The 23857-nt window shown below is 40.2% G+C and overlaps 1 protein-coding gene across 1 annotated transcript in view; it reads right to left on the reverse strand.

Moving 5' to 3' along the window:
* Nucleotides 1-3145: 3145 nt before the first annotated feature.
* Nucleotides 3146-23857, reverse strand: part of mapk8ip1a (mitogen-activated protein kinase 8 interacting protein 1a) — a 62884-nt gene continuing 42172 nt past the window's right edge. The window contains exons 9-12 of the mRNA XM_060927045.1: nt 12542-12655; nt 10229-10299; nt 8803-8901; nt 3146-3218 (exon numbers count right to left, since the gene is read on the reverse strand). Of these exons, the coding sequence (XP_060783028.1) occupies nt 3146-3218; nt 8803-8901; nt 10229-10299; nt 12542-12655 (357 nt within the window). The remainder of the gene's footprint in view (nt 3219-8802; nt 8902-10228; nt 10300-12541; nt 12656-23857) is intronic.

Consider the following 23857-nt stretch of genomic DNA (forward strand, 5'->3'; position numbering starts at 1 on the left):
GATAACCTAACCACGTCTGTTTGACACCTCAACAAGGTTTGAGGGAAGTCCTACTGAATGTAGTAATTAAAGATTGAGGTTCTCATGACGTTTATCTCATAGTTATACGAATCCCTTTCTTTTTTAATCATAAAACTAGCTTTATAAATCTTGTACAAAACTGAGAAATAACATTTGGAAAATATTTAAGTTATTTGACGAGAGTTGGCTGTAAGCCATGTACGATGAGATTGAGTGGAATAACTGTTTTATTCTGTCCACGTTCACTAGATTTTGAGAAATGGAGCATTCTTATTTTTATTTTTTACAAATTTGATAAATAAAATCTTTATAGGGCGGCACGGTGGTGTAGTGGTTAGCGCTGTCGCCTCACAGCAAGAAGGTCCGGGTTCGAGCCCCGTGGCCGGCGAGGGCCTTTCTGTGCGGAGTTTGCATGTTCTCCCCGTGTCCGCGTGGGTTTCCTCCGGGTGCTCCGGTTTCCCCCACAGTCCAAAGACATGCAGGTTAGGTTAACTGGTGACTCTAAATTGACCGTAGGTGTGAATGTGAGTGTGAATGGTTGTCTGTGTCTATGTGTCAGCCCTGTGATGACCTGGCGACTTGTCCAGGGTGTACCCCGCCTTTCGCCCGTAGTCAGCTGGGATAGGCTCCAGCTTGCCTGCGACCCTGTAGAAGGATAAAGCGGCTAGAGATAATGAGATAATGAGAAAATCTTTATACAAAATGTCCGACAAAATAATTTCCACTTAGAATGTAAACAAACTGGCGAGATGACAGGAGCAATTTGTGAAAAATGAAAAATAAAAAAAAGATATGTTCTTACCATCAAATACTTTTATTCCATATTTTGTTGCTTTTTTTTTGGGGGGGGGTCTTCTTCTTTCGGGTTTTTTTTGGCGGTTGGCAAACCAACTTAAAGGTGCATTACCAACACCGACTGGGCTGGAGTGTGAAACAGGAGATGTTTGGGGGGGGGACACTATACTTTCATCCTCGGTTGGTTCAGCAACACACTCTCCATTTTGTTTTTCTCTACTCATGGTATATGAGCTGATCTCCTAGTAGTAGAGTAGCCAATCAGAGCGCAGGATTGCTCATATCCAGTGAATGCAAATAGAATAATTTGTTTTTGGTAAATTTTTTTAAACCATTGACCTACCACTTCACCTTAATGCAAATCAGACTCCAGGACAACATATTTACAAACCAAGTTTAATTTTACGAGTTCCATAGTACAGTCAAGATCATCTGAAAATAAAAATAAAAACACCATGTACAATAAACACAACAAACTAAATGAATAGGCACAACTTGTGGTTTTGTAGGATTGATCTGAAGACACGTATGGTCCAAACTTCATCACTTTTCATAATAAATATCTATAACTTCATGATCAATGGTTTTTCATGCCCACTTTGATCCAGAATTTACCTCGACTGGGTTGTTTTAGCATAGTAATGTACTGAAGTCCCATAACCCACTTCCTTATAATGGTTTAATTTGGTTTGAGCAATAGATGTCTGAAATGTCGAGAGACACATTTTTTTCCAAATCACTCACTCACTCATTCACTCACTCACTTGAAGGGTTAAATATTGCATACTCTTTGTGATTAAGCTTCAGTTCAGAAGTACATGCTGGTAAGGGTGTGGTCATTCCAAAAGACTTAAAAAATGAAATTGGGTGTCGATTCATCACCTTAGTTCATTAGATACTGTGTGCTCACCTGTTAGAAACCTGTGTAAAGTATACAATTACAATAAACCATTTGTTTTGAAGCTCAGTATATTTCTTTCATAAATATGATCACCATCATCCATATTTCATAATAAGAAGAGGGATATTAAACATTTAACACTGTACACCACCCTCTGTTTAAATAGGATTCATCTATTTTAATTCATATATTTTACTGGTTGAATTATTGTATGCTTATAACATACAATGCAGCCCATAAGTTACTGTGCATATTACAATACATTGGATTTTTTTTTTATTTGGAAAATGATAATATCATTATCATTGAAATTGGAAATTCACCAAATGCCAACATTGCTGATAATGGTAGCTAGCAGTTAGCCAAACCATATTTCAGCATCTTGAAAATGTTGTTTTGTTTTAAGATAGAAATCTAACGTCTACAAGTTAAAAAGCTGAACTACACTACAGTGTTGGTTAGGAGGTCATTACTAGGGAAATATAGGGAATGTGTGATTGGCAGGTTAAAATTCTGACAAACACTAACTACATTTATCTGTAGTTGTTTAAAAAATGCTATTATTTTTGGCCAATATTTGTTTATGACGTTAATTTTGGACCTTGAGAAAAGTTCAGAGGTTTTTACACACTTGAATGGGTTTTATGAGTACAAGACCAAACCATGGCACTACCACCACCATGTTTCACAGACTTACTTTGGTTCTGTAACTGATTTCTTATGGCCTGCACTGTATATGAACCAAATAAAAAGAAAACATTTGGTTGTCAAGGCTACATAAATTCAGTGATCATTGAGATATGGCCTGGTTGCATTTTAGGCATTGATTCTTGTTTGATGGTGGATTTGAATATTGAAGCACACTGAATACAACATCCAACAACATGGTGCAAAACAACGGAAAGACTGGATGTTGGCAGACCGACACTGAGAGAACCCTAAAAGCTAGCATAAAAGCATGTTAGCATGCTAGCTTTTACCAGCATACTGGCTTTTGCTAGCATGCTAGCATATGTTCCACTGTTCTCAACAAAGTGCACATGAACCAAAGGATTACAGTGAAGGTACTTGTCTTCAATAATGTACAGAACCATTCTGATTAGGGATTTACATTTTAAGTTCAGACACAACATTTGGTTCAATGCTGAAAAATCATAGAATTGCATTTTTGATACGATTTCTATGAGAGACAGCATGTGAATATATTTGGCTCTGAATAAATCACTTACGAGCATGTTGGAAGTGTTGGTGAAGACTTTTTCTTGTTATTCAACGGATGCTTAGCTTAAAATGCACACGTTGTGTCTTTTTAAATTGTCTAAAATAGACATAAACATCATAGCATGACATGTTAAGGGGATTTTTGTGACCCATCATGCAACACCTTGGATAATAGGATATACAGTAGTCCCAAAGAACACGCAAAGGTCATTCGAGGAAGATGTCTTCTGTGGGACAGGAGTACTCCATGTGTTCTTTGTAGAACTGCTGGAATGCTTTGCTGGAATAGGAAATAGAATAAATCCTGAATCAGAGCAGGTGCATGAGTTCAGCAGAATTCGGATTAGGAAATGGCAGTTCATTAAACAAGAAATGAATCAGTGCCAGTTCTTCCTATACACAAACTACGCATAATAATAATTAATAATAATAATAATAATAATAATAATAATAACATTATGAAATCAGTTATTACTTTTATGTAGCTATGCCTGTTATACATCTAACGCAGGCCAAAATTGTGATTGTTCACATCAGAGTGAACAAAAAAATGGTGACAACAAATTGTTAAGGATTTAGTTATCATCATGAACATTTAGTAGCAGTTTCCACACCTTATCTTGATCATGAGCTAGATACCAAATTTGTGCTGGCCTCTGTTTTTCCTGATTTATGCAAACGATATGCCTTCCTGTGTCATGTCCTGTGAAGTGTCCTTATATGCAGATGATACAGTTATCTACTGCTCTTCATCAAGTATTAAGGAACTCCAAGATAATCTGAATACTGATCTCAAATTATTATGCAAGTGTTTTAAAGTGAATTTAATGTCCCTAAACCACACTTTTTTCCTTGTACAAAGCAACAATCATTATGTCGATTGACCATGTGTTTTCAAACCATAGCTGATCCAAAAGGCCGTAAATTAATGGAAAATCAATAAGATCAGCCGATTTTCATGGAATCTGCCAAGACTGAACCAGAAGATCCTGAAGGGGTGTGTGACGTCACACGTGTAACAATCCAGGTATCAATTTCGTTCATGCGTGCAGCAGTGGTTCGACCAGTCTTGATATGGAATCATGTTTTGGAGAGAATTCTGATAGTGATTGGGATTCTTGTATGTCGGATGAAGGGGCAGATGATTATCAAGGATATTCCGGAGTAAATGGTTATCTTTTCCAGCCCCCAAGACGAGAAACAGATGCCAGTTCACGACAGTCCCGCTCACCACCGATAGCGCACCACCAGCCAGAGAGAATCGGAAACACAGATAGGTTTGTGGATTTTTATTCTAAGCTGGCCGCTGCAAAATATAGGGAAAATATTTACGTCTACCTCAATAAATGCAGAAATATAATCTTTAAAACGTACACTTATTCAGTGAAAGAAAATATGAAGTGGGCGATAATAGGGGAATTGATGAACTGTCCAAATGTCAGATCAAATGTCATTTATTAAGTCAATGGGTTTCTTTTTGCTCCAGTAATTTCCATGTGGTCGTTCTGGTGGTGATGAACATTTGATGAATCAGATTTATTATTAGTAGGCGACACGAAATCTGCCTGCTTCGTTTGCACAAACCTCACCCACTATCGCTTTAGATTAGTGTTATTTCTTGGAAATTCGTGAACTGATGTCCTGTTGTATATGAATTTGAACATACAAACACAACGCAGCGCTTTCACGTTGTTATTTTTGTAAGATTCCAACAACAATATCCAATTTCAGCAAGTAAACAAGTATGGAGTTAGATGAACGGAAATGACCCAGATAACCGGGGTTCCACGTGTGACGTCATGCAAGATTAGCCCTGGGGCAAGGCTGCCTTTTTGCGGTATCTGGATTCCGCGATTTATCGATAGTTTTGTGCTTGATAATAAAATAACAAATAATTTATATTATTCTCCCCCTGCTTTATTAATTAATTTTGGTCGTTACTAATTATATATATTCATTTTAAAGCATTAATTACACTTTTTAATGACAATCTTTTGGCATTAAATATCCATCCATCTGTTATCCATAACCGCTTATCCTGTGCAGGGTCACAGGCAAGCTGGAGCCTATCCCAGCTGACTATGGGTGAGAGGCAGGGTACACCCTGGACAAGTCACTAAGTCATCGCAGGGCCAACACATAGAGACAAACAACCATTCACACCTACAGTCAATTTAGAGCCACCAATTAGCCTAACCTGCATGTCTTTGGACAGTGGGGGAAACCAGAGCACTTGGAGGAAACGCATGCAGACACGGGGAGAACATGCAAACTCCACACAGAAAGGCCCCTGTTGGCCACTGGGCTCAAACCCAGAACCTTCTTGCTGTGAGGCGACAGCGCTAACCACTACACCACCGTGCCACCCATGTTAAATATCAACAAATGTAAATTTTTGATATTTGGTAGTACACGCAAGCTTAGCAGGGCAGCACGGTGGTGTAGTGGTTAGCGCTGTCGCCTCACAGCAAGAAGGTCCGGGTTCGAGCCCCGTGGCCGGCGAGGGCCTTTCTGTGCGGAGTTTGCATGTTCTCCCCGTGTCCGCGTGGGTTTCCTCTGGGTGCTCCGGTTTCCCCCACAGTCCAAAGACATGCAGGTTAGGTTAACTGGTGACTCTAAATTGACCGTAGGTGTGAATGTGAGTGTGAATGGTTGTCTGTGTCTATGTGTCAGCCCTGTGATGACCTGGCGACTTGTCCAGGGTGTACCCCGCCTTTCGCCCGTAGTCAGCTGGGATAGGCTCCAGCTTGCCTGCGACCCTGTCGAACAGGATAAAGCAGCTAGAGATAATGAGATGAGATGAGACGCAAGCTTAGCTCTTTTAGTAATATTTCACTGGAAGTTAATGGTCAGCCACGTGAGCACAAAGAATCTTTTAAATATCTAGGCTTTACACTAAATGAAAATATGACCTGGTCTGATCATATAGATGCCCTAAGCACAAAAGTCTTTCAGAGGCTTGGCGTATTGTGCCACGTTAAGCATCTACTACTGCTTAGCGCTCGCCTGACACTTGATTATTGTAAACACTTTACCCTTTACCACTTTTTGATTATGCTGATTTAGTATGAGGTGATAAAAATAATGAAGTACTCATGCAACATCTTCAAATATTACAAAATAATGCTACAAAATCAATTTTAGACCAGCCTAAGTACTTTTCTGCCAGTACAGTATACATATGATACATACCGCTGTCAGAATTTACACTTGCCACGTGCGCGTACTAACTGGGGCAAACAGAGTTTTATATTTCATGTGGCCACTGACCAGAATAATTTAGATATTACTGTAAGACAGGCATCTAGCCTTCATGATTTCAAATCGTTTCTAAGATGGTCTTCATTTTTTGATATATATTTATATATTAGGGTGCATCAGTTGCCCCCTAAAAATGAAAAGTTCCTCCGATCATGATGCATTTTTGTTTTTATGTTCCTTTTGGTAAGAAAACACACTGGGTGAAATATTTTGACAAAATTCAAAAGTTTAATGGTGGCACCAGGAGCTCAAAGTTATGGAAAAAGCTGCTATTTTATGACTTTTATGACAAAATTTCGATCACTTTTCATGAAACATTATGGCACCTTAAGCCTCGGTCACAACCGGCCGTACGTGCTCCTACGGCTGGTCTACGTGCAAAAAAACTCAAGAAACGCACGGAGGGCGCACGTGTGACGTGCTGATTTTCGAGCCGTAGACTGGCCGCAGACTGGCCGCAGAGGTTCTTTGTCATGTCAAACAAACTCTACAGGCGCTTACGTTTTTTTTTCAGATTGCAAGACAAACTTACGGCCAACGTGCGTCTTTCTCCACGAACAGAAAAAAACGCAGCGATTTGGGAAACGCCAAAAATCGCACGGCCAAAAAATCATACATCCGGTTGTGACCTAGGCTTTATAGAGTATGCCAAATATCTTAGACACTGTAGACAGTATGTCTAGAATGTCTAAAAATATTTGGAGGTTTATTTTAGGGTGTCACTAGCATTATCTATCAATGTTATAACCCTGGTTTTAAAGGAACAGTCCACCGTACTTCCATAATGAAATATGCTCTTATCTGAATTGAGACAAGCTGCTCCGTACCTGTCCGAGCTTTGCGCGACCTCCCAGTCAGTCAGACGCAGTCAGACGCGCTGTCACTCCTGTTAGCAATGTAGCTAGGCTCAGTATGGCCAATGGTATTTTTTGGGGCTGTAGTTAGATGCGACCAAACTCTTCCGCGTTTTTCCTGTTTACATAGGTTTATATGACCAGTGATATGAAACAAGTTCAGTTACACAAATTGAAACGTGGCGATTTTCTATGCTACGGAAAGTCCGCACTATAATGACAGGCGTACTAACACCTTCTGTGCGCTTCGGCAGCGCATTGATATCTGAGCTCCGTATCAATGCGCTGCCGAAGCGCGCAGAAGGTGTTAGTATGCCTGTCATTATAGTGCCGACTTTCCATAGCATAGAAAATCGCTACGTTTCAATTTGTGTAACTGAACTTGTTTCATATCACTGGTCATATAAACCTATGTAAACAGGAAAAACGCGGAAGAGTTTGGTCGCATCTAACTACAGCCCCAAAAAATACCATTGGCCATACTGAGCCTAGCTACATTGCTAACAGGAGTGACAGCGCGTCTGACTGCGTCTGACTGACTGGGAGGTCGCGCAAAGCTCGGACAGGTACGGAGCAGCTCGTCTCAATTCAGATAAGAGCATATTTCATTATGGAAGTACGGTGGACTGTTCCTTTAAGCTTGCTGCCTATGCATATGCTAGCCCCTATTAAAGTTATAATGATGCTGGATTACCTGTTTTCAAGACAACTGAAGATACAAGTGAAATGTTAAGAAGCAAATTCTCAGTGTCTATTTCCTATGTGGCCGTCTCAGATTTGGAACCATTACTCTGTCTTTCGCTACAACTTGCACAATGTTCTGGAATCTTTCTTCTATTGTGGCAGAACCAACTTTCTCATGGGCTAGTTTAACCCCACGCTCTGCCACATCATTTGTCACAATTAAGTTTGTGAGTGTTGCCTTTATCCTCTGGTAAGATGCCAAGCCATCCCATTGTGACACTGGTGTTGAGAGCAGATGATCATCAAATATATCAAAAGCTGCAAAGAACAGCCACGAGTCTTCACCTATGAAGTTTTCCAGTTTGAGGGCCACAAGAAATCAATAAATGGAGTCCAACATTGTGATTCAAACCTTACGCGAAAACATAAAATAAGCATTTTTTGGCAAAAAATGAACCCCATGGTGCCACCATTAGACTTTTGAATATGGTCAAAAAATTTTACAGGATGTCTTTATTGGTGAAAAGGAACACCCAAACAAAAATGCATCAGATTTTATGAAAGTGAGGGCAACTGATGCACCCTATTATATATTACATATATTTTATATTATTTTAGAAATATTTCGCTCTTAGTTTTTATTTGCATAATTATTATATTATTTGTTTATTAGATAGATATGATCATATATATAAAGGACCTCTCTGAAAAATCCTATGATGATGAGAGCCTCCTGTGTAAACATTGTTATAAATAAATAAAAGTATTTATTAACAGTCAAGCAACTCCAGAGCACAGCAGATTCTGAGAATGTATGTATGTGGAAAAGGTGTGTACATGTCTGCAGCTGTGGTAGATGATGTATAAACCTGATTCAGCTAGAGGTGAGAGGACTAGGACTGGCACTATAGATGTTTTTGCCTTTGTAGTGGTTTGAGGTTTGACTTGTACACATAGGACATTGGGAGTCTGGTGGCTTTACGCTGACAAATAAAATTTGTTTCAGGTCCTCTCCATTACCAACAAACATCTTTGCAACTTGAAAGGTCATTCGAGGAAGCTTACCCAACAGATTCAGCCAGATATGTGGCGTGCTCCTCTGAGAAGAACACATGGCAGGCAAACCTCTGGTGTGCTGGGTGTTTGGTGATTAATCCGAAATACCTGGTAAACAGAAAAGAGAAGCCTTTATTCGTCACATGTACACACAAGCACAGTGAAATACCTTCTCTATGTGTCTCTATTACCCTGTCCACACTAGGGATTTTATACCGATACGATACTACTTTCGTACCGCAACACCTGTCCACACTAGCAACTATACCGGTACTGTAGCGGTATAACTGCATCGGTACGAAACCCACAAATGTATGGGTTTCGTACCGGTACAGTATCGGTACTGTAGCGCTTCGCTGTAGTGTGGACAGATGAAGCGGCTCTGTATCGATACAAATATAATGCGCATGCGCAAAGTCACACACCTCAATCGATGTATTCGCTGAATAAAATAGTGAAGAACGGAGATTCATTTGTTTCTTTCTCAACTGCCTCACGCGTTTTATACGATTCGACTGAATAAATGACCACCAGAAATACAGACTGTACATTGACAACAAAAAGCACACACACGTTGTTTCATCCGTACGGAAGCCGAGAGAGGCCCTTCATATAATCCTTTTTTTTTTTTATTCACCTTGTTATCCCGAGATAACGACATAATTAATTCAGGATCTCGAGAAAACAACACAACTAATTCGAGATCTCGAGAAAACAAAACCGTTATTTCGAGATCTCGAGAAAACAAAACAATTATTTCATGATCTCGAGTAAACAGCTGAGAAATGGTTCATTCAGGTGCGCCAAGAGACTTGTGATATGCTGACTTTGGGGCTATTTCTCATTCTGTATAGACGCAACTTTGGTCATTAGAATGTCTGGAATAATCGATCACCTAATAAGGCAATATTTTGATCAGGGGTTGACACAGGGAGAGATTGCATTAAGTCTTTTAATAAGAGATAATTTCAAAATTAGTCCGCGGCACCTCCGCAGAAGACGGGCCCGGCTTCGTCTCTACCGACGGAGATACAGTGATCCAGCTGAGATCATGAAATAATTGTTTTGTTTTCTCGAGATCTCGAAATAACGGATGCCATATATTCTCGGAAGGAAGTTACTCGGTAACCACGGAAACATTTCGCGCATGCGCATTTCAACTACCGTGAAAGAAAACCGCAAACATTTCTCGCTAGTGTGGACAGATGCACTAAACTGTACCGGTATACTTTGTATCGATACAGTTATACCACTTTCGTACCGGTATAAGTGTGAACACGGCATATGTGTCAGCCCTGCAATGACCTGGCAACTTGTCCAGGGTGTACCCTGCCTCTCGCCCATAGTCAGCTGGGATAGGCTCCAGCTTGCCTGTGAACCTGCACAGGATAAGCGGCTACAGATAATGAATGGATGAGCTCACTTCTTCACTCACTTTTTGTTCTTTGGATGGCATCCACAGAAGGAGATGTTCTTCAGCTGAAAGAAGTGACAGTACTTGTCACCCTGTGGAAGGAAAAGAGAAAGTAGGAATGTATTCGACAGCCATAAAGATCTGATGATGGTTCAGAGTGTGAAAACCTAATTAGCTTAGCTCGATTAAAAAAGCCTTAAAAAAAACACCCAACTCCATTGACTGAATTTGTGCTTCTGTAACGTTAGCTCAGTTACTAATTGTTTTTTTTTTTTTACTGCAGGCTGACAAAGACTGTTGAGTCATCAGAAATGTGACTCAGTGATCAAAAGCAGTTCTAAAAATAATATAGCCTCACTGAAACCATTTTTAATCAAAAAATGAAAATATACAAAAGATAAGTTTTAATCAAACTCTTTATGTATAAATGATGTCTTCTGAGGCAATGCATTTCTCACATATATGTGGCTATAACATTTCCATAATTGTTAGCTATATTAATTTAGATTAGATTCCTTTATGAATAAAGGGAAAATTGTGAAATTGTGTATTTAATTTTTGGCTGAACTGTTTGTTAGAAAAAGTTGTTTCTCAATACAGGTAGTCGTCGACTTACGACCTATGCGACTTACGACCGATCGACTTTACGACCGTCTGGTTATGACTGGCAAGTGTTTCCCAGCTGAGCTAGCTGAGCGAACGACAGTTTCCGCCCCAGCTCCCGGCAGCGCCTCTCGCCGCGTACAACAGTTTCCGCCCCAGCTCCAGGCACATGCGCAGTCTCTCTCGCACTCCCTCGCGCACTCCGTCATACAGTTTCCGCCCCAGGTCCTGGTTTATGAAACGAGCAAATGCTCCCACCAGCCCGAGCGCTGCAACAGCTGATGATGACGTAGACGACCCACAGCCAAGCACCAGTGATGCCAGCGGTCACTAAATTTTGTATTTTGCTATGTTTTACATTTGTATTTTGGTATGTTTCAAACTAAAATGTTTTCTATTTTTCACACCTGTATTTCGTATTTTTTGTTTTGCACATATTAAACGAATTGTACTGTACGCAGTGTAGTATGCAGTGTTTGACTTAAACCAAATAATGAGCCAAGGTAATGAAATAAGAAAATGTTGATAAAATAAGACTTTAAGATAATTACAATATCAATATACTTACGTTCATTTAACATAGGCTGACTTACGACCAGATCGGTTTACGACCGGTCAGTCGTAACCAAACGCAGTCATAAGTCGACGACTACCTGTACTTCTTTGGCTAGTTAATTGTTCTTGGCTTCCTTTTCTAAAAGGGGAAGAAAGAAGCGCTAGGACCCTGGAGGATCTGGACAGATTGTGTACTGAGGAGTTGGTCTTCGGTTGCTTGCTGTGTATTCTCCAACACCATTAAGCATTAGAGAAGAAGACTCCATGCTAATACATACTAAACGCAAGGAAGCAAATAATTGTTAAACATTGACTGACATCACCTCAATGTTTAAGGGTTATTACCTCTGTGAACTTTGTTGGAGGAGCTTATGTTTTTGCATCCATTTGTTTGTTTGTTTGTTTATTTGTTCCTAACGTAATTCAAAAAGTAGTGAATGGATTTGGATGAAATTTGGTGTACAGCTTTAGTATTATCCTAGGTTCAAGTGATTTGATTTTGATGTTGATAATATGTGCCTTGGTGGAGGTATGCTCCCTACTGAGTGCCTTTCTAGTTTCTGTGTTTAATTGCTCTGGAGTAATAAGCTCAAAATAGATTAACAGGGAACAAATAATCAGAAATCATTCACTCTGATTAAGCAGAAAATCATGGGGAACCAAAGATGAAGACAATTAACTGTCATTATTTGTTTCAGAATTAAAACTTCAAAAATTGAAACATATAACCTGCTATTTTTGCAATGTAAAAAATTATATGGTGGCACAGTGGTTAGGCCTGTCACCTCACAGCAAGAAGGTTCTGGGTTTGAACCTCGTGGCCAACTGGGGCCTTTCTGTGTGGAGTTTGCATGTTCTACCCCGTCCGTGTGGGTTTTCTCTGGGTGCTCCGGTTTCCCCCACAGTCCAAAGACGTGGTTAAGTTAATTGGCTACTCTAAATTGCCCATAGGTGTGAATGATTGTTTGTCTGGGAAGCTGCGACTGGCCTAGCAAGCCGGCGGTAGATGAAGTGTGCTCTCAGTTGACGGAGATAGCCCCGTAAGAGGCTGGCAACTGACAGGCCAATTGGCCTACATTGCATGAGGATAAAATAAATAAAACCAATTATAACAACATCCATATCATACAATATTCAGTAATAATATAAGCCATGAATACTAATTTTAGCTCGTACCCTTCCAGAAACCTCACACTCGTCCTGAACAATGATCTTCACTCCTCTTATGTTGATTTCCACGATGCACATGGAGGGAGGGTTGAACTGCATGGTTCTTCTGTTTGTGGCAATCTGCCACCAGAACATATTCACAAATTGACTTATTTCACATTTAAAGCAACAATTACAGTGAAAAACTTCCCCTTACCCTAAATCTATCAGTCACTAATCAACCAAGATATACAAATGTAAGAATGTAATGTAAGACTGCAAATGTGTCTAAATGGGGTTTTCTAAGTCCTGCTATTGCCCTCTTAAATAAGCTAATTAACTCTACAACATGGTCACCAGGGCTATGTCTCAATCACATCCTATGACCAAATACTCAATATTATTGAATAAAGATCTTGCATGTGACGTCACAGCTGATCCAGATTGTAACAGACGCCATCTTGTCGGTCAAACGCCATATTTCCGCCTTCTACTTCTACTTCTGGTTCTACTTCTACCTTTTCTTCTGGAAAACCCTATATATACAATTCTACTACAATGGCTGCGGCTACAAGCTCTCCCTACCTGTGCACGTTTTTTATGTTTTTTGTGTATATTTTTGCGTGTTGTTCGTCTGTACCGGACTTCAATATCCACTACAACCGTATGGACTTACTGGACATTGGTTTCCAGCAGAAAATGACGGTTTGTAGCGATTTCCATTGCATGCACAACATTCCGGATGAGATAGCGAGGCCAGCGGGGTCTCCGTGGATTGTTATCGGGTCTGGCAGGTGAAGGAGGCGGCGTCGGGAGAGGAAGCAAAAGCGAGGCTGCAGAGCCGGCCTGTTGACTAAGCTCAGAAAACAGCCACTCAAATCTCCACTGCCAAGCCTCTACCTCTCCAACGCCAGATCCATGGTAAAAAAGACGGACGATTTGGAATTACAGCTGGAATTACCTTATTCTATTCTATTCTATTCTATTTTATTCTATTCTATAATCACCTGGTCAGTGCTATACTAGATACTACTGATATATCTAGTATCAGTACTAGTAATACTTAAGTGACTTACCCGTCCAATGAGGATTGTTATTTTCTTATTTACAAGATGCCACATCTGAGGGCGGCTGACAAATCCTGAATTTCTGTAAAGATAACTGTCCAGAGATTTATAAGCACGCAGTGCTTCACCACTAAACAGCGAGGGAAAGTTAATGAGGTAATTATACACGTCTGGGTATTCCACCTCTGGCAGTTCAATATCCACTGACACGGTCGTGAAAACTACGTCCGGTAATCGATAAGGGTCACTAATCTGTAGGTCGTTTATTTTAGACATATATCTAGTTATCTGTTCATTATAAAAATGAGCCGTGTAGTCCGTTGGTTGAAATTTATCCATTTTGTACACGAGTGCAGCAGTATTCAGCGGTGTTTTTTACCGACAAGATGGCGGCTGTGTACTTTCCGGTCACATGACTGCAATATCTCTATATGTCCAAACTTAGAGGTTAGTACTTTTATTTGGTTCATACAGTGGTGCTTGAAAGTTTGTGAACCCTTTAGAATTTTCTATATTTCTGCATAAATATGACCTAAAACTTCATCAGACTTTCACACAAGTCCTAAAAGTAGATAAAGAGAACCCAGTTAAACAAATGAGACAAAAATATTATACTTGGTCATTTATTTATTGAGGAAAATGATCCAATATTACATATCCAACATTACATACTTTTACATATGGTAAAAGTATGTGAACCTTTGCTTTCAGTATCTGGTGTGACCCCCTTGTGCAGCAATAACTGCAACTAAACATTTCTGGTAACTGTTGATCAGTCCTGCACACTGACTTGGAGGAATTTTAGCCCATTTCTCCGTACAGAACAGCTTCAACTCTGGGATGTTGGTGGGTTTCCTCACATGAACTGCTCGCTTCAGGTCCTTCCACAACATTTCGATTGGATTAAGGTCAGGACTTTGACTTGGCCATTCCAAAACATTCACTTTATTCTTCTTTAACCATTCTTTGTTAGAACGACTTGTGTGCTTAGGGTCGTTGTCTTGCTGCATGACCCACCTTCTCTTGAGATTCAGTTCATGGACAGATGTCCTGACATATTTTCCTTTAGAATTTGCTGGTATAATTCAGAATTCATTGTTCCATCAATGATGGCAAGCCGTCCTGGCCCAGATGCAGCAAAACAGGCCCAAACTGTGATACTACCACCACCATGTTTCACAGACTGGATAAGGTTCTTATGCTGGAATGCAGTGTTTTCCTTTCTCCAAACATAACGCTTCTCATTTAAACCAAAAAGTTGTATTTTGGTCTCATCTGTCCACAAAACATTTTTCCAATAGCCTTCTGGCTTGTCCATGTGATCTTTAGCAAACTGCAGATGAGCGGCAATGTTCTTTTTGGAGAGCAGTGGCTTTCTCCTTGCAACCCTACCATGCACACTATTGTTGTTCAGTGTTCTCCTGATGGTGGACTCATGAACATTAACATTAGCCAATGTGAGAGAGGCCTTCAGTTGCTTTGAAGTTACCCTGGGGTCCTTTGTGACCTCGCTGACTATTACACGCCTTGCTCTTGGAGTGATCTTTGTTGGTCGACCACTCTTGGGGAGGGTAACAATGGTCTTGAATTTCCTCCATTTGTACACAATCTGTCTGACTGTGGATTGGTGGAGTCCAAACTCTTTAGAGATGGTTTTGTAACCTTTTCCAGCCTGATGAGCATCAACAACGCTTTTTCTGAAGTCCTCAGAAATCTCCTTTGTTCGTGCCATGATACACTTCCACAAACGTGTTGTGAAGATCAGACTTTGATAGATCCCTGTTCTTTAAATAAAACAGGGTGCCCACTCACACCTGATTGTCATCCCATTGATTGAAAACACCTAACTCTAATTTCACCTTCAAATTAACTGCTAATCCTAGAGGTTCACATACTTTTGCCACTCACAGATATGTAATATTGGCTCATTTTACTCAATAAATAAATGACCAAGTATAATATTTTTGTCTCATTTGTTTAACTGGGTTCTCTTTATCTACTTTTAGGACGTGTGTGAAAATCTGATGATGTTTTAAGTCATATCTATGCAGAAATATAGAAAATTCTAAAGGGTTCACAAACTTTCAAGCACCACTGTATATGAGAGGTTTGTTACCAGATTAATGTTAAAAATGGAGATGATGTAAACAAAGCAATATCAAAAATATGTATACAATAATATATAGGGTGGCATGGTGGTGTAGTGGTTAGCACTGTCGCCTCACAGCAAGAAGGTCCGGATTCGAGCCCCGTGGCCGGCGAGGGCCTTTCTTTGTGGAGTTTGCATGTTCTCCCCGTGTCTGCGTGGGTTTCCTCCGGGTGCTCCGGTTTCCCCCACAGTCCAAAGACATGCAGGTTAGGTTAACTGGTGACTCTAAATTGACCGTAGGTGTGAATGTGAGTGTGAATGGTTGTCTGTGTCTATGTGTCAGCCCTGTGATGACCTGGTGACTTGTCCAGGGTGTACCCCGCCTCTCGCCCGTAGTCAGCTGGGATAGGCTCCAGCTTGCCTGCGACCCTGTAGTACAGGATAAAGCGGCTAGAGATAATGAGATGAGATAATATATAAATTCTGGGTTGAGATACAGACTGTACTTGAGGTTAAGTAGCTCGAACTTGGAGCTGTTGAAGTCAGGATTTTAATTACATGCTGCAACCTGGCACCTTCGTCTCTTCTAACCATTTCCAGTAATTACTTTTGCCTTAAGAAAGGCTAATAACCAGTTTTAAATAATTTTTCATTTCATGTTTTATTTATACATTTTCACAATTCTGATCATTCAGAAGATGTTGATTAATTTTCTGTAACAGCAGGTTTGCTCTAACACTTGATTGTTTCTATAGTAACAACTTAGAAAGGATCCTATATGGTGTATGGATGCAGGGCCGTTGACAGCTTTGGCTGGGCCCGGGACAAAATAATCTGAGTGGGCCCCCCCCCCCCCCCCACACACACACGCGTGTGCACGCACATCGCCACACAGCAACCACCCACACCCAACCCCTCTTTTCACAGTCTCCATTCACTCCAACCCTTAAATAACAGGTATTCCAAGCCCATTATAACAGTCAACCATTTTATTTCAACATTTCAACATATTTTACAGTTTGAACATTTCCTTAGTCTGCAACTATTCAGGTGCGAAATGCAATGCGCCGGACTTTTGCTGTGGCAAAGTCGTCAATAAGGTCATTGAAGTGCAGCTTCTTTGCAAGTTTGTGCTCTATAGAGAGCATAGCCAGCCCATTGAGCCTCTCCTGTGACATGTTTGAGCACAGGTAGTTGATAAACCAAAATGATTGTTTACGGGATGGAACTGGGCCTCAATGAGAACGGAGTTATGGCTTTCCCAAAATCTGAACATAGAAGCATCACCACTAGTCACACACGGACTGGCCATTGGGAGTAGCGGGAGTGGTGGGCCGGTGGTTCAGCGTGGGCCGGCGGAGAAAAAAAAAAAAACAGTTGCGCGCTGGCCTTTAATATGATAAGCAATGTTAACAGTTTCTTTAAGAAACTGTTAACATTGCTTATCATATTAAAGGCCAGCGCGCAACTGTAATAAGCAATGTTAACAGTTTCTTAAAGAAACTGTTAACATTGCTTATCATATTAAAGGCCAGCGCACAACTGTTTATTTTTTTTCTCCGCCAGCCCACACTGAACCACCGGCCCACCGGGAAAACTCCCGCTACTCCTGATGGCCAGTCTGTGTGTGCCACTAGTGATGTGTACAGTGAGTTTTTCAGTGTATTTTTTTGTCTTGTTTTTCATAAACGTCCTTTCCGTACTCGATTTAGAATGTTACAAAAAAAATTGACACCCTCCCAACCACGTAACATTAGCCTATCTGACCTGGGGGCTGACACGTTTATTACGGATAAGCCAAAAGGATTACAACGTTCCCTGGATACAGAACTGGACAGAGAAGATTTCAAAATCTTAACGTGTAAGCAACAACAATAAAACAGAGGTTGTTTTATTCATTTAGGGCTTATTAGGCTACTTTCCTTAATTGCGCTTTTCATACAGGCATTTTTCACTTGAGCAAGGGAATTGTTTGAAGAGTATCCAGTCTAAGCGAAAGTTTAATGTTTTGCAACAGACTAACCTCAAAACACCCCATTTATAGCCCATTCGTTACATTAAACTCTATCTAGCTGGCAATTTCACATGCCGTCGTATCTACACGGGATGATTTCCAACAAAATAAGGTTTAATTAACAAGAGGCAGCATTCCACGGGCTTTCAGCTAACCGGAGTCCAGCTCAGCGCAGCTCAGCAAGCGTGCCTAAAACATTTGGATATGATTGCGGGCCAATGTGCTATTCTTTGCTTCATTGAGATATATGCAACACAGTGTTATTAAACTGATATGTTTATGAAATAATTCAATGCCCTGTGCATTTCAGTGTTCACTCAGTGTACCCTGCTATCCCCTACTTTATAATTATGAATGGCGCGTTGCGCGTGCTGGGGTTACATTACGGGGCTGGAAAAAAGTTATCTGTGTCTTACCTGGCTCAGCTGCCCCACTGCCTTCACCACCTGCTGCATCATCGAAATCTTTTCTAAAATATCTATGCAGTGAGCCCCTGAGGCTCTTGGCTTCTTCATCTCTTTTTCTCTTTTCTTTTCTTTGCTCCTGACTTGTGCATGTTGGCAAACGGGCTTGCACGCTTATTGTCGAAGCGTTATGATGGAATAGTGCCGTGTTATTTGGCGCCTTAATCAAAGACCAAACCATTTCTGCATTAGGGGTGGTAGGTGGGTTCTTGAATCTATTTTCGAAGACAATAAAGGCAAAAGAACCAGAAATCATTCATTGAATGCAAATATAGCACATTTTTCTCCCCCAAATCAACACATTTTGAAATGAAACAGAATGATTAATGGCATCTTCATGAGGGACCAGTTCTGGGCCCCCCCTCATGCCTGGGCCCGGGACAAAATACCCGGTTGTCCCCCCCTGTCGACGGCCCTGTATGGATGCACCATGAGATCAAAAAAGAACAATAATTTAATTAAAATGTGTTGTTATTCAACAAAGAAAAATGTGTACTCATTTATAAGGTGACACTTTCTGTGAGGAGATTTATTTAACATTTACGGACGGAGTCTCCGATGTCGGTACTTTGTTAGAGAGAGAAAGAAGATGAGTGAGGGAATGGATGTTTATAGCTGCTATAATGTGTGTGATGTGTTAGGTTAGATGATCCACATTAAACATTAAATGTAACTACAAATCGATAAAAAAGTCTAATTTCTTGTTCTACAACTAATGTACAAAGAAATCCTTGGCAAATAGAGAGGAGGTGCCATTATTGTAAAATATGAGATGGTAACTATAAATCCATTGTCCGCTTGTTGATAATTTTTCAGCATGCTAGGTCATGTTTTATTCCTTATACTGTAGATTTAATTAATATTGGCTGGTGTTGAGTGGTATTGAACGAGTCGAAGACGAGTAGCTGAATGGAATATAGCAGATATACTATGGAAAAAAGCCAGCCAATATTATTATTATTATTATTATTATTATTTTACAGTCCAAATTGCTAAAATTTACAGACATCATGGATTATCAAACAGCTCAAATAATGTTCAAAGCTAAAAATAATCTATTACCAATAAATATACAAAAATTATTCAGTATCCATGAGGGGAGTTGGCATATTTCACAAAAAATTTGACACCAAGGACTGAAATTCTGTAACAGGCTAATGAAAAGATAATGCATAGGCCATGGCATTTTTCTTTTGTTTCTAGTTTCAACTATAGACCTATTGTGCAATCTAAAAAAAACTGTTCCTGCATAAAGGCACCAGTGTGGATAGAAATTCACCTGATGTGTCCCATACGTAACCTGTTTTCCCTCAATTTGCGTCAACCTGAGATGATGTACCTATTTTTACAAATGCCCATTCCAATTCGAAGCTGTTCCACTAAAGAATCCTTAATGTTAAGTCACAATGAATTCTTGAAATATTGTGGAAACCAGATAGAATCTATTTGATATTTGAAACAAAAAAAATATTTCATTATATGTAATTACATATTTTTGTAACGCCAAGCAAAAAATTTCTTTTTAAACTAATAGTTTTGCCAGTAAGAATGCCTAACTAAAGTAACTGTTAATATCGGGTCATTTTATGATAATATGACATTATTTCTATCATCCCTCACAAGGAAAGAATGTTACGACCACTAGGCTCAAGTGACCATAACATAAAAGGGAGTCCGCACAGTTGTTCCAATTTTAGCAGTATTTTAATTAAATAATAATAATAAAAAGAAGGAAAATTAGAAAGAACAAAGGAAAACATGCGCTGGGCAGGCCTTCTCCCAGTGAAGGCCTGAACAGCACACAGCCAAACAACCAAACCAAAATGCCAGCAAAGCACGCCCTCCAACCTGACAGCCATAGGCTGTATTTGAACTGTTCCGCCTGTTTGGCCAAAGTGACAAGATACCAAACAGCTCCTCCTAAAGTCCGGGAGGGGGAGAGAGAACAAGTTCAAGATTAATATATCAAAAAGGTGGAGTAAGCACTCTCAGCATGACCAAGCTGGGCGTGACATCACTCCCCCCCAAAAGACAGAGACCCATCTCTGGGACTCTGTTCACATTAACAAATCTATTATTCATAACCGAAATCCCCAAAAAACCCAGTACACCCAATACCCATTTTTTTTTTATAGATACCCCACCTACACCACAACAAATCACCTCCCTCCACCCAAATTCACTGCCCCAAACTGCGTTCCATCCAGCAAATCCCGGCGCCTGGATAGCAAGAGAGGAAACACAAGTTACGACACAGAATCAGAGGCCAGAGAAGAGACAAAACATCCCACTAATAGTCATCAGGAGCCCGAGACAATGCATCGGCCATAACATTTTCAGACCCCTTAATGTGCCTAATAGATAAATTGTAGGGCTGCAGAAAAAGAGCCCAACGCATTAAACGCTGGTTAGTGTTCTGCAGAGACGAAAGAAAAGTCAAAGGGTTGTGGTCGGAAAAGACCACCACAGGGTGCACCCCACCACCAACGTAAACATCAAAATGTTGGAGTGCCCAAATAAGGGCCAGGGCCTCCTTCTCAATAATAGAATAGTTAAATTGGTGACAATTAAATTTCCGGGAGAAAAAACAAACTGGTCGGTCTATACCATCCTCATCCTTTTGGAGGAGAACAGCTCCTGCACCTACCTGACTAGTGTCTACCTGCAGCTGGAACGGTTCCTCCAGCTTAGGAGCAGACAGGACAGGTGCAGTGGTCAAAAGAGCCTTAGCATTTTCAAATGCTTTCTCACACTCAGGAGTCCAAAGAAATTTAGCTGAACTCTTTAATAAATTCGTCAGAGGGGCGACAACAGATGAAAAATTGCGGCAAAAGTTTCTATAGTACCCAATCATACCCAAAAAACGCATTAATTCCTTTTTAGTCACAGGACGTGGAAAATTATCAATGGCCAGGACTTTAGCTCTTATAGGCCGCACTTCACCCTGACCAACTACTCTGCCAAGATAGACTACTGTAGCCTGAGCAAACTCACACTTTGCTAAGTTTACAGTAAGATTGGCAGCAGCAAACCTTTCAAACAATAAACGAACACGTGCAAGATGATCTTCCCACGTGTCCGAATAACAAACCACATCATCAAGATACACAGCGCACCCCTCCAGTCCCGCAACGACTCGATTCATGAGCCGTTGGAAAGTGGAGGGGGCGTTGCGCAAACCAAATAGCATACGCGTGTAGGAAAATAATCCGTTGGGTGTAACAAAGGCAGAAATCTCCTGTGCCCTAGAAGTCAGAGGTACCAGATAGTAACCTTTAAGCAAATCAAATTTGCTAACAAACCGAGCTGCACCAACCTGATCAATACAATCCTCTATGCGAGGCAATGGATACGAGTCTGGTTTTGTGACCATGTTCACCTTGCGGTAATCTGTACAAAACCTGTATGTGTCGTCAGGTTTTTTGACTAACAAACACGGTGAAGACCAACTTGAACATGATGGTACAGCAAGACCATTATCAATAAGATACTGGACACTATCATCCAAGCTCCTGCGCTTTTCAGAACTAACACGGTAAAACCTCTGACGGACAGGCTCTGCATCACCAACTTCTATGTCATGCTCAATCCATGACGTACAGGTTGGAATGTCTGAAAACAAACATAAAAACTCCAAAATTAAACTTTTTAACTGTTCTCTCTGCTGCAAGTCCATCTGACTCAGAAGTCCATCTAACTTGGCCAACATCTCGGAATTATTCAAATGAGCATGTAACATGGCATCATCAGGGCCCCTCATCTCTTCCCCCACCACAGAAGAATTAGGCAATGTAGATGCCAACAAACCAAGAGACACCTCAGGTTTAGCATCAGAATGTTCTGATGTATAGTATGGCTTCAGTAAATTCACGTGGCATAATTGTGTTGCACGCCTACGATCTGGCGTAGCAACCACGTAATTCATGTCAGACACCTGACGAACAACCCTATAAGGCCCCGAAAACTTTGCAGCAAAAGGAGAACCAGGAACAGGCAACAATGCCAAAACCTGATTTCCCGTATTGAAAGTACGAGCTTCAGTCTTACGGTCATAATTTTTCTTCATTTTTAACTGAGCTTCAGTTAAATTCTCGTTTGCCATCTTACAAGCCAGAAGTAGCCTGCGTCGGAAACCATACACATAATCAGACAAAGTTTGTGGTGGTTCAGATGAATCTAATTCACTGGACAAGACTGACAAAGGAGTGCGAACTTTATGACCAAACACTAGTTCATTTGGACTAAACCCAGTGCTTTCCTGCACAACCGCTCTAGCTGCCAAAAGTAACCTTGGCAGACCATCTTCCCACTCCCGTCCCATCTCTATACAATATGCACGCAACAGAGATTTCAATGTGATTATGTGACTTCCTGACTGCCTATGCAAAATTGGAATTGAAGTTGTCCCGTACGTAACCAGATTTTTTCAGTCTTCAGAATTTTTGTAAAATTATGGATTTCATAGACCAGATGCCAGAGGGATAAACTGAATAATGTTGTCGATAATTCGAAGAGGTTATGATTAGATCAATAAACAATTCTTCATTCCACATGGGCTTAGAATGGAAAATGAGAGGTTTGTCCCATACGTAACTTAATGATTTTATATAGTAACTTAGGGGGATTAGAAATAGTCCTTAGAGGCATCAGAAAGTTTTTTGATTATTTTATAAGAAAAAGTATCAATTTTCATGTCTAAGCCTAGTGAGCTACCTTGCTTGGACAAAAAGTTCTGTAATGTGAGAGCAATCATAGGGCTGACATTTTTTAATTTTTCATCAAATGTCCCGTACGTAACTGAAATTGTAGCTCTAACTATTTGTCAGGTAAGCCAAACTATGGTTTTGATAGAATGTCTTAGAGCCATATTAAGACCATTTCATCAGACAATCTGAAATATAAATGGTTGACCATGGTATAGGCATTTATTGTATTACTCTGGGTGCGGTAAGGGCCTTGGTCCCATACGTAACTATTGCTGACTTAGCATGTTCATTGGTCAAAAAAAGTACTGAAACATTGGTTTTTTTCTTAGATTTTTGGCATTCTTATCAGCTGGATACTACTCTCAATGAAAACATACTTTAATTCAAAATTTGGGAAAGTCAATTTTTCAACCCTCTGGTTGACAGCAGTGTCAAATAATTATGAAACATGCCAGTTATAATTTAAGGGGAAAAATTAACTTTAATTTAACTTTATTTCATACAAACAGGAAAAGTTTTTGTGTTTCATTTAGCGGGGTGAGACTATGGAACAGGTTCACCATGGAGTTGAAGCAGTGTCCAAACATGAAACAGTTTAAAATGAGGTTCAAAGATACTATTTTCAAGAGGTACAGGGATGAGGGAGGTGATGGGTAGCACTAAGTGTTATGAGAACACTTTTCTGTTACTTTTCGTGTCTGTGTGCATGGGTTGTGCGTGTGTACTGTATGTGAAGGTGTATGCTTATAATAGATATATTTTATATGGGTATATGTACAACCCCGATTCCAAAAAAGTTGGGACAAAGTACAAATTGTAAATAAAAACGGAATGCAATGATGTGGAAGTTTCAACATTCCATATTTTATTCAGAATAGAATATAGATTAAATATCAAATGTTTAAACTGAGAAAATGTATCATTTAAAGAGAAAAATTAGGTGATTTTAAATTTCATGACAACAACACATCTCAAAAAAGTTGGGACAAGGCCATGTTTACCA

This window comes from Neoarius graeffei, chromosome 8 (genome assembly GCF_027579695.1).
Source record: "Neoarius graeffei isolate fNeoGra1 chromosome 8, fNeoGra1.pri, whole genome shotgun sequence".
Classification (NCBI taxonomy): domain Eukaryota; kingdom Metazoa; phylum Chordata; class Actinopteri; order Siluriformes; family Ariidae; genus Neoarius; species Neoarius graeffei.